Raw genomic sequence first — 12,362 nt, forward strand, 5'->3', positions numbered from 1 at the left:
CGCTACCGTCCCACCTGCCCATTAAAAGATAAACCGACAAGAACTTTTAAACGTCAGTTTGGCAGTTACTTACCCCAATTCCGACTTCAACTTCGACTCGTCTGCTTTTTCTTTAATTCCGACCCAATTATTGGGATATCCGAGAGGATTAAGGATGAAATTCATGCCGACATTAAGGTGAGAGAAAAACCGACCACCTCTCGACCTTTTGTTCACCCATCTTGGACTAACTGATGGGCAAGTGCCGACCCTTCTACCTCCCGTTTTCAGCTGTTATCATGCCTGTTGTATACATTTCACCAAGGAATTTAACAAGCCGGCACTGTACAACTTGTACCAACTGTACAACGCTATAAACAAAAAGAAACACTTACATCTGGAGGCTGCCTTGTCGCCGGCGATTTTAATTCCGTGTCGTTAAGACATGTGATGCCCAACTTCCATCAGCACGTCTTCTTCGTCACTAGGGGAGATAAAGTCCTAGACCACTGTTACTCTACCCACAAGCAAGCGTACAAGGCCCTCCCTCGTCCGCCATTCGGCAAATCGGATCATTACTCTGTACTCCTGCATTCTGTAGACAAGAAGAAGCTCAAACAGGAAGTACCACTGAATCGCTCCATTGAGAAATGGTAATCAGAATTACCTACAGCTAAACCATTGAGAGCATCTTGACTGGCTGCATTACTGCTTGGTATGGCAACAGCACTGCCCTTGATTGCATTGCACTACAGAGGGTGGTGCAGACAGCCCAGTACATCACTGGGGCCGAGCTCCCTGCCATCCAGGACCTCTATATCAGGTGGTGTGGACAGCCCAGTACATCACTGGGGCTGAGCTCCCTGCCATCCAGGACCACTATATCAGGTGGTGGGGACAGCCCAGTACATCACTGGGGCCGAGCTCCCTGCCATCCAGGACCTCTATATCAGGTGGTGTGGACAGCCCAGTACATCACTGGGGCTGAGCTCCCTGCCATCCAGGACCACTATATCAGGTGGTGGGGACAGCCCAGTACATCACTGGGGCCGAGCTCCCTGCCATCCAGGACCTCTATATCAGGTGGTGTGGACAGCCCAGTACATCACTGGGGCCGAGCTCCCTGCCATCCAGGACCACTATATCAGGTGGTGGGGACAGCCCAGTACATCACTGGGGCTGAGCTCCCTGCCATCCAGGACCACTATATCAGGTGGTGGGGACAGCCCAGTACATCACTGGGGCTGAGCTCCCTGCCATCCAGGACCACTATATCAGGTGGTGGGGACAGCCCAGTACATCACTGGGGCCGAGCTCCCTGCCATCCAGGACCTCTATACTAGGCATGAGACTACTAAATAGCTAACATAATGGCTAAACTGACTATCTGAGTTCACCGTTATATTTTATTCTTAAATTTGACATGTTTTGCACACTGACAGGACTCTACACACTGACAGGACTCTACACACTGACAGGACTCTACACACTGACAGGACTCTACACACTGACAGGACTCTACACACTGACAGGACTCTACACACTGACAGGACTCTACACACTGACAGGACTCTACACACTGACAGGACTCTACACACTGACAGGACTCTACACACTGACAGGACTCTACACACTGACAGGACTCTACACACTGACAGGCCTCTACACACTGACAGGACTCTACACACTGACAGGACTCTACACACTGACAGGACTCTACACACTGACAGGCCTCTACACACTGACAGGACTCTACACACTGACAGGACTCTACACACTGACAGGACTCTGACAGGACTCTACACTCTGACAGGACTCTACACACTGACAGGACTCTACACACTGACAGGACTCTACACACTGACAGGACTCTGACAGGACCCTACACACTGACAGGACTCTACACACTGACAGGACTCTGACAGGACTCTACACACTGACAGGACTCTACACACTGACAGGACTCTACACACTGACAGGACTCTACACAATGACAGGACTCTGATAGGACTCTACACTCTGACAGGACTCTACACACTGACAGGACTCTACACACTGACAGGACTCTACACACTGACAGGACTCTACACACTGACAGGACTCTACACTTGACAGGACTCTACACTCTGACAGGACTCTACACCTGAGGACCTACACACTGACAGGACTCTACACACTGACAGGACTCTACACACTGACAGGACTCTGACAGGACTCTACACTCTGACAGGACTCTACACACTGACAGGACTCTACACACTGACAGGACTCTACACACTGACAGGACTCTACACACTGACAGGACTCTACACACTGACAGGACTCTACACTCTGACAGGACTCTACACACTGACATGACTCTACACTCTGACAGGACTCTACACACTGACAGGACTCTACACACTGACAGGACTCTACACACTGACAGGACTCTGACAGGACTCTACACACTGACAGTACTCTACACACTGACAGGACTCTACACACTGACAGGACTCTACACACTGACAGGCCTCTACACACTGACAGGCCTCTACACACTGACAGGACTCTGACAGGACTCTACACACTGACAGGACTCTACACACTGACAGGACTCTACACTCTGACAGGACTCTACACACTGACAGGACTCTACACACTGACAGGACTCTACACTCTGACAGGACTCTACACTCTGACAGGACTCTACACTCTGACAGGACTCTACACACTGACAGGACTCTACACACTGACAGGACTCTGACAGGACTCTACACTCTGACAGGACTCTACACACTGACAGGACTCTACACACTGACAGGACTCTACACACTGACAGGACTCTACACACTGACAGGACTCTACACACTGACAGGACTCTACACTCTGACAGGACTCTACACACTGACATGACTCTACACTCTGACAGGACTCTACACACTGACAGGACTCTACACACTGACAGGACTCTACACACTGACAGGACTCTGACAGGACTCTACACACTGACAGTACTCTACACACTGACAGGACTCTACACACTGACAGGACTCTACACACTGACAGGCCTCTACACACTGACAGGCCTCTACACACTGACAGGACTCTGACAGGACTCTACACACTGACAGGACTCTACACACTGACAGGACTCTACACTCTGACAGGACTCTACACACTGACAGTGACTGCGTACACACTGACAGGACTCTACACACTGACAGGACTCTACACACTGACAGGACTCTACACTCTGACAGGACTCTACACACTGACAGGACTCTACACACTGACAGGACTCTACACACTGACAGGACTCTACACACTGACAGGACTCTGACAGGACTCTACACACTGACAGGACTCTACACACTGACAGGACTCTACACACTGACAGGACTCTACACACTGACAGGCCTCTACACACTGACAGGCCTCTACACACTGACAGGACTCTGACAGGACTCTACACACTGACAAGACTCTACACACTGACAGGACTCTACACACTCACAGGACTCTACACTCTGACAGGACTCTACACACTGACAGGACTCTACACACTGACAGGACTCTACACACTGACAGGACTCTACACACTGACAGGACTCTACACACTGACAGGACTCTACACTCTGACAGGGCTCTACACACTGACAGGACTCTACACACTGACAGGACTCTGACAGGACTCTACACACTGACAGGACTCTACACACTGACAGGACTCTACACACTGACAGGACTCTACACACTGACAGGACTCTACACACTGACAGGACTCTACACACTGACAGGCCTCTACACACTGACAGGACTCTACACACTGACAGGACTCTACACACTGACAGGACTCTACACTCTGACAGGACTCTACACTCTGACAGGACTCTACACACTGACAGGACTCTACACACTGATACTTTTCATTTTAAAGTTAATTTCCCGCATTTCTACAGCTTTTCCTTGGGGCAGAGAATGATTTTTTTCATAGCTCACCATGCTGTTTTTATGAGGTTGACAGAAAATGTTGCAGTTTTAATGCTAATTTCCTGCAAGTCTATACATTTTGCCATTGCTAATGACATGTGCTATATAGGGCCAACCCCGGACCTCCCATGTAACAGACAGGTTAAAGTTCACCACAAAAGGCTGCACTGTTTTCACTCTGAGCATCAAACTGACGGGTTAAACATTGAACTTGTTTTCTTCACTTCAGTTGACACTAGGTTTTTGTATTTGTTCTCCAGGCAGACCTTCAGTATGGTCAACTTTCTGAAGGGAAACACCGACCGGACCAACTCCAACCACACAGAGAGATCTCCCCTCATCAGGTTCTCCCAAGATGACAGGTAAGTTAGTTTTTTTTTTGTTGGTTCTCAGAAAGAGCCTTTGATATCACAGCAGTTTGGTAGCGAGCTACGTATGTTGAATTGTATACAATTGAGGTGCACATGCATACATTTTTACAAATGGAGATAAATAGCTAATATTCTTCTCCTAAACGACCCAGCTTCTATTCAACTTCTAGGTGATATAAGTGAAAAATGTTCCTCTCTGTGATTCCAGAGGACTGGTCATGTCATGGTGGCTAGATACAGTGCATATGAATGGAGTTTATATGAATGGAGCTTATACCGTACATGTGCAGTGCATTCGGAAAGAATTCAGACCCCTTGACTTTTTCCACATTTATCCTTATTCTAAAATTGATTAAATAAAACATTTTCCTCATCAATCTAGACACATGACAAGGTGAAAAGGTGAAAAAAGGCGAAAACAGGTTTTTAGACATTTTTGCAAATGCATTAATATTAAAAGCAGAAATACCTTTATTTAGATAAGTATTCAGACCCTTTGCTATGAGACTCGAAATTGAGCATCCTTGAGACGTTTCTACAACTTGATTGGAGTCCACTTGTGGTACATTCAATTGATTGGACATGATTTGCAAAGGCACACACCTGTCTATATAAGGTCCCACAGTTGACAGTGCATGTCAGAGCAAAAACCAAGCCATGAGGTCGAAGGAATTGTCCGTAGAGCGCCGAGACAGGATTGTGTCAAGGCACAGATCTGGGGAAGGGAACCAAAACACTTCTGCAGCATTGAAGGTCCCCAAGAAAACAATGGCCTCCATCATTATTTAAATCTATATATTTTTTTGTGTTTTTCACCCCTTTTTTCTCCCCGATTTCGTGGTATATGATTGGTAGTGGTTACAGTCTTGTCTCATCGCTGCAACTCCCGTACGGACTCGGGAGAGGCGAAGGTCGAGAGCCATGCGTCCTCCGAAACACGACCCCCGCCAAACCACACTGCTTCTTAACACAGCGCGCCTCCAACCCGGAAGCTAGCCACAATGTGTCGGAGGAAACACCGTACAGCTGGCGACTGTGTCAGCGTGCAATGGGCCCGGCCCGCCACAGGAGTCGCTAGTGCGCGATGAGACAAGGATATCCCTGCCGGCCAAACCCTCCCCTAACCCAGACGACGCTGGGCCAATTGTGCGCCGCCCCATGAGCCTCCCGGCCGCGGCCGGCTGCGATAGAGCCTGGGCTTGAACCCAGGCCTCCATCATTCTTAAATGTAAGAAGTTTGGAACCACCAAGACTATTCCTAGAGCTGGCCGCCCGGCCAAACTGAGCAATCGGGGGAGAGGGGTCTTGGTCAGGGAGGTGACCAAGAACCCGATGGCCACTCTGACAGAGCTCTAGAGTTCCTGGGAGAACCTTCCAGAAGGACAACCATCTCTGCAGAACTCCACCAATCGGGCCTTTATGGTAGAGTGGCCAGATGGAAGCCACTCCTCAGTAAAAGGCACATGACCACCCGCTTGGAGTTTGCTAAGAGGCACCTAAAGTACTCTCAGACCATGAGAAACAAGATTCTCTGGTCTGATGAAACCAACACTTAACTATTTGGCCTGAATGCCAAGCATCACGTCTGGAGGAAACCTGGCGCCATCCCTACGGTGAAGCTTGGTGGTGTTAGCAACATGATGTGGTGGGACTAGTCAGGGTTGAGGGAAAGATGAATGGAGCAAAGTACAGAGAGATCCTTGATGAAAACCTGCTCCAGAGTGCTCAGGACCTCAGACTGGGGCAAAGGTTAATCTTCAAACAGGACAACTAAGCACACAGCCAAGAAAACGCAGGAGTGGCTTCAGGACAAGTCTCTGAATGTCCTTGAGTGGCCCAGCCTGGATTTAAATAGCTGTGCAGCGACGCTTCCCATCCAACCTTGAGCAGAGCTTGAGAGGATCTGCAGAGAAGAATGGGAGAAAGTCCCCAAATGCAAGTGTGCCAAGCTTGTAGCGTCATACCCAAGAATTTTCTAGGCTGTAATCGCTGCCAAAGGTGCTTCAACTAAGTACTAAGTACAAAGTACTGTGTGTAGATTGATGAGGGGAAAAACTATTGAATCCATTTTAGAATAAGGCTGTAATGTAACAAAATGTGGGAAAGGTCAAGGGGTCTGAATACTTTCCGAATGCACCGTACATGCTGAAGGAGTGGTAAAGCTCCCAGGAATATAATAAATAACAGTGGTTGTCTCCATGTTATTAAGTCCCTCTCATTGTGTCCATACAAGTTTAGTTCTCAGCTGCAACAGCCGTCAAATCTAAAAAATTTGACATCAAAATGTAAAATAAATAAAATAATGAACCTTTATTTTGACAGGTCTCTTTTACAGATGAGCCCTGTAGACGCGTCAATACACATCAATCTAAACTATACACATCATTATACACATCATTAAAAACTGGTGGAAATGAATGTTGATTGGCTGACAGCTGTGGTATATCAGACCGTATACCATGGGTAAAACAAAATGCAATACACATCACTAGACACTATACACATCACTAGACACATCACTAGACACATCACTAGACACATCAATATACACTATACAGTGTCAGTGTAGATCTGTTGTACATTATAGATCTGTTGTACATTATAGATCTGTTGTACATTATAGATGTGTTGTACATTATTATAGATGTGTTGTACATTATTATAGATGTGTTGTACATTATTATAGATGTTGTACATTATTATAGATGTGATGTACATTATTATAGATGTGTTGTACATTATTATAGATGTGATGTACATTATTATAGATGTGTTGTACATTATAGATCTGTTGTACATTATTATAGATGTGTTGTACATTATTAAATATGTGTTGTACATTATTATAGATGTGTTGTACATTATTATAGATGTGTTGTAGATTATTATAGATGTGTTGTACATTATTATAGATCTGTTGTACATTATTATAGATCTGTTGTATATTACTTTAGATGTGTTGTACATTATTATAGATCTGTTGTACATTATTATAGATGTGTTGTACATTATTATAGATCTGTTGTACATTATTATAGATGTGTTGTATATTATAGATCTGTTGTACAGATAACTGGGATCGTTTGTTGTGTTTGATTTGATTGAATTTGCATTCAGTGCATTCCCAGTGATTGTTGCCTATGCTATTTCCAGTATTGATTCATTCATTAATGTGTATTATGTTTCCAGTATAACGTACATGTTGCTGTATGGGACAACAGCTAATAACCTTTAGCATTATCGTTAGCATTATCGATATGTTCCAGTATAACGTACATGACCCTGTATGAGGGGGAGGAGACATGGGACAACTGTTAATAACCCGTATTATCACCTATATGTTCCAGTATAACGTACATGACCCTGCATGAGGGGGAGGAGACATGGGACAACTGCAGTTTGGAGCTGGATAGGAGGTGTCGTCTGGGAAGTGAGGTCACTAGCCTGTCCCTGTCACGATCCTCCTCCACAGAGAAAGACCCTCTGGACGTACACCTGAACTTCAAACTCTCCAACAGCATGAGGTAAAGCTCATCTCTCTGTCTTTGTTGCTGTCCCCTACACCTAAACTTCAAACTCTCCAACAGCATGAGGTAAAGCTCATCTCTCTGTCTTTGTTGCTGTCCCCTACACCTAAACTTCAAACTCTCCAACAGCATGAGGTAAAGCTCATCTCTCTGTCTTTGTTGCTGTCCCCTACACCTAAACTTCAAACTCTCCAACAGCATGAGGTAAAGCTCATCTCTCTGTCTTTGTTGCTGTCCCCTACACCTAAACTTCAAACTCTCCAACAGCATGAGGTAAAGCTCATCTCTGTCTTTGTTGCTGTCTCTGTCTCTCTGTCAGTTCAATTCAATTAAAATAATAGGCTTTATTGGCATGGGGGAAAAAAATTTACATTCCCAAAACAAGTGATAAAAACAATCACAAATTAACAGTTAACATTAAACACACAAAAGTTTCAAACGAGAAAGCCGTTTGAAATGTTAAATGATTAACTACGTACAAAAACCAATACAGAAACGAGTGTATTGGTTTGAACCTGTACAGGCTGTCAGTCTAGACACCTAACTAAATAAAATATAAAATACGTCTATAAATGAAGAGAAAATAGCTTACAGACTAATTCAGCTACAGTACTTACACCGTACAGAAGTTGCTGTCTCCACTAGGGCCCTCTCTGCAGCTGTCTCCACTAGGGCCCTCTCAGCAGCTGTCTCCTCTAGGAACTCTCAGCAGCTGTCTCCACTAGGGCCCTCTCAGCAGCTGTCTCCACTAGGGCCCTCTCAGCAGCTGTCTCCACTAGGGCCCTCTCAGCAGCTGTCTCCTCTAGGGCCCTCTAGGCAGCTGTCTCCACTAGGGCCCTCTAGGCAGCTGTCTCCACTAGGGCCCTCTCAGCAGCTGTCTCCTCTAGGGCCCTCTCAGCAGCTGTCTCCTCTAGGGCCCTCTCAGCAGCTGTCTCCTCTAGGGCCCTCTCAGCAGCTGTCTCCTCTAGGGCCCTCTCAGCAGCTGTCTCCTCTAGGAACTCTCAGCAGCTGTCTCCTCTAGGAACTCTCAGCAGCTGTCTCCACTAGGGCCCTCTAGGCAGCTGTCTCCACTAGGGCCCTCTCAGCAGTTGTCTCCTCTAGGGCCCTCTCAGCAGCTGTCTCCTCTAGGGCCCTCTAGGCAGCTGGCTCCACTAGGACCCTCTAGGCAGCTGTCTCCACTAGGGCCCTCTCAGCAGCTGTCTCCTCTAGGGCCCTCTCAGCAGCTGTCTCCTCTAGGGCCTTCTCAGCAGCTGTCTCCTCTAGGAACTCTCAGCAGCTGTCTCCTCTAGGAACTCTCAGCAGCTGTCTCCACTAGGGCCCTCTCTGCAGCTGTCTCCACTAGGGCCCTCTAGGCAGCTGGCTCCACTAGGGCCCTCTCAGCAGCTGTCTCCACTAGGGCCCTCTCAGCAGCTGTCTCCACTAGGGCCCTCTCAATCATATCAATCAATAATTTGCAAACATGTCTAAACACCTGTTTTCGCTTTGTCATTATGGGGTATTGTGTGTAGATTGATAGATTTTTTTCCATTTGAGAATAAGGCTGTAACGTAACAAAATGTTGAAAAAGTGAAGGGGTCTGAATAGTTTCCGAATGCACTGTATTCACGTTCCTTTGGCTTTGATGCCTCACGGTTGAGTAATGCTCTGTTCCAGTAGACTGTCTCTCTCTTACTGTCTCTGTCTCTCTCTGTCTCACTGTCTGTCTCTCTCTGTCACTGTCTCACTGTCTCACTGTCTCACTGTCTGTCTCTGTCACTGTCTCACTGTCTCACTGTCTGTCTCTCTCTGTCACTGTCTCACTGTCTCACTGTCTCACTGTCTCACTGTCTGTCTCTGTCACTGTCTCACTGTCTCACTGTCTGTCTCTCTCTGTCACTGTCTCACTGTATGTCTCTGTCACTGTCTCACTGTCTCTCTCTTACTGTCTCTGTCTCTCTCTGTCTCACTGTCTGTCTCTCTCTGTCACTGTCTCACTGTCTCTCTTACTGTCACTGTCTCACTGTCTGTCTCTCACTGTCTGTCTCTCTCTGTCTGTCTCTCTCTGTCTCTGTCTTACTGTCTGTCTGTCTCTGTCTTACTGTCTGTCTCTTACTGTCACTGTCTCACTGTCTGTCTCTCTCTGTCTGTCTCTGTCTGTCTGTCTCTCTCTGTCTGTCTCTCTCTGTCTGTCTCTCTCTGTCTCTGTCTCACTGTCTGTCTCTGTCCTTCTCTATCTCTGCCTATTTCTGTCCCTCCATGTTCAGAGGCTGTACTACATTATACTCACCACCTGGGTCTCCAAAAGGCTACTTCACCCAGTAAACTACATCTAATATGGGGTTATTTGTCTTTACAGATCTTGCCTCTCCATCTTTAAAATCACCTGTATCTTCACCTTTGTCGTCCTCATGTCTGTAAGTGGATTGTCTTGTGACAGATAACTCAGTCATATTGATTATCATGTGTCAATATCAGTTCATCCTTGATTTCTAGAGAAGGTAACAGTTTCAGAATGGTGTGTGTGTGTGTGTGTGTGTTTGCCTGTATGTATGTGTATGTTCGTCTGTATATGTGTGTGTGTTCGTCTGTATATGTGTGTGTGTGTGTGTGTGTGTTGTTTCTCCAGTTGTTCTTCAGTATGTATCCAGACAGAGACAACCCGTGGAGGATGCTGGCTGTCTCCCCTACAGAGAGCTTCTGTATCCTTCTACTACATCAGTCCCATGCAACACAGTACTGTTACTATAGTACTGTTGAGTCTACTACATCAGACATGAACAGAACTGTTATAGACATGAACAGAACAGTTATAGACATGAACAGAACAGTTATAGACATGAACAGAACAGTTATAGACATGAACAGAACAGTTATAGACATGAACAGATATGAACATAACAGTTATAGACATGAACAGAACAGTTATAGACATGAATAGATATGAACAGAACAGTTATAGACATGAACAGAACAGTTATAGACATGAACAGAACAGTTATAGACATGAACAGAACAGTTATAGACATGAACAGAACAGTTATAGACATGAACAACTTAAGATTAGATACTGTGTGTCCTACATTACTGTGATACTATGATCAATCAATGACATTTTCCCATCAGAAGTTGTAATAAAGTGACCTTGCCTGAAGAGCAAGCAGAGCAGACAGACTACCCTAGGGTCACCAGGGTCTCTGGTCACTGTAGGCCCTACATAATGAATGGTCAGCTCTTTACATGTATGGAGTAGTTGGATTTTCATCACCTTCTTTTACATTAAGGGTCAAATAGACGATGCTGTCTGATGTCACAGGTGGTCATGTTGGTGACCCGATGCTGACCTCTGGTTAAATGGACACTGTGACCCATGTTGGAGACCTGATGCTCCATGTTGGTGACCTGATGCTCCATGTTGGTGACCTGATGCTCCATGTTGGTGACCTGATGCTGCACGATGCTCCATGTTGGTGACCTGATGCTGCACGATGCTCCATGTTGGAGACCTGATGCTCCATGTTGGTGACCTGATGCTCCATGTTGGTGACCTGATGCTCCATGTTGGTGACCTGATGCTGCACGATGCTCCATGTTGGTGACCTGATGCTCCATGTTGGAGACCTGATGCTGCATGTTGGTGACCTGATGCTCCATGTTGGTGACCTGATGCTCCATGTTGGAGACCTGATGCTCCATGTTGGAGACCTGATGCTGCATGTTGGTGACCTGATGCTCCATGTTGGTGACCTGATGCTCCATGTTGGTGACCTGATGCTCCATGTTGGTGACCTGATGCTCCATGTTGGTGACCTGATGCTCCATGTTGGTGACCTGATGCTGCATGTTGGAGACCTGATGCTCCATGTTGGTGACCTGATGCTGCATGTTGGTGACCTGATGCTGCATGTTGGTGACCTGATGCTCCATGTTGGAGACCTGATGCTCCATGTTGGTGACCTGATGCTGCATGTTGGTGACCTGATGCTCCATGTTGGTGACCTGATGCTGCATGTTGGTGACCTGATGCTTCATGTTGGTGACCTGATGCTGCACGATGGTGACCTGATGGTCCATGTTGGTGACCTGATGCTCCATGTTGGAGACCTGATGCTCCATGTTGGAGACCTGATGCTGCACGATGCTCCATGTTGGAGACCTGATGCTGCCCGATGCTCCATGTTGGAGACCTGATGCTCCATGTTGGTGACCTGATGCTGCACGATGCTCCATGTTGGTGACCTGATGCTCCATGTTGGTGACCTGATGCTGCACGATGCTCCATGTTGGTGACCTGATGCTGCACGATGCTCCTTGTTGGTGACCTGATGCTGCACGATGCTCCATGTTGGAGACCTGATGCTGCATGTTGGTGACCTGATGCTCCATGTTGGAGACCTGATGCTCCATGTTGGTGACCTGATGCTGCACGATGCTCCATGTTGGAGACCTGATGCTGCACGATGCTCCATGTTGGAGACCTGATGCTCCATGTTGGAGACCTGATGCTGCACGATGCTCCATGTTGGAGACCTGATGC

The 12,362-nt window shown here is 46.8% G+C and overlaps 1 protein-coding gene across 1 annotated transcript in view; it reads left to right on the forward strand.

Moving 5' to 3' along the window:
* LOC139540640 (P protein-like) overlaps positions 1-12,362 on the forward strand; it is an 87,439-nt gene that overhangs the window by 21,829 nt on the left and 53,248 nt on the right. Inside the window, exons 3-6 of the mRNA XM_071344449.1 lie at positions 4,212-4,313; positions 7,670-7,846; positions 10,185-10,242; positions 10,455-10,527. Of these exons, the coding sequence (XP_071200550.1) occupies positions 4,212-4,313; positions 7,670-7,846; positions 10,185-10,242; positions 10,455-10,527 (410 nt within the window). The remainder of the gene's footprint in view (positions 1-4,211; positions 4,314-7,669; positions 7,847-10,184; positions 10,243-10,454; positions 10,528-12,362) is intronic.

Source organism: Salvelinus alpinus, chromosome 16 (assembly GCF_045679555.1).
Source record: "Salvelinus alpinus chromosome 16, SLU_Salpinus.1, whole genome shotgun sequence".
NCBI lineage: Eukaryota > Metazoa > Chordata > Actinopteri > Salmoniformes > Salmonidae > Salvelinus > Salvelinus alpinus.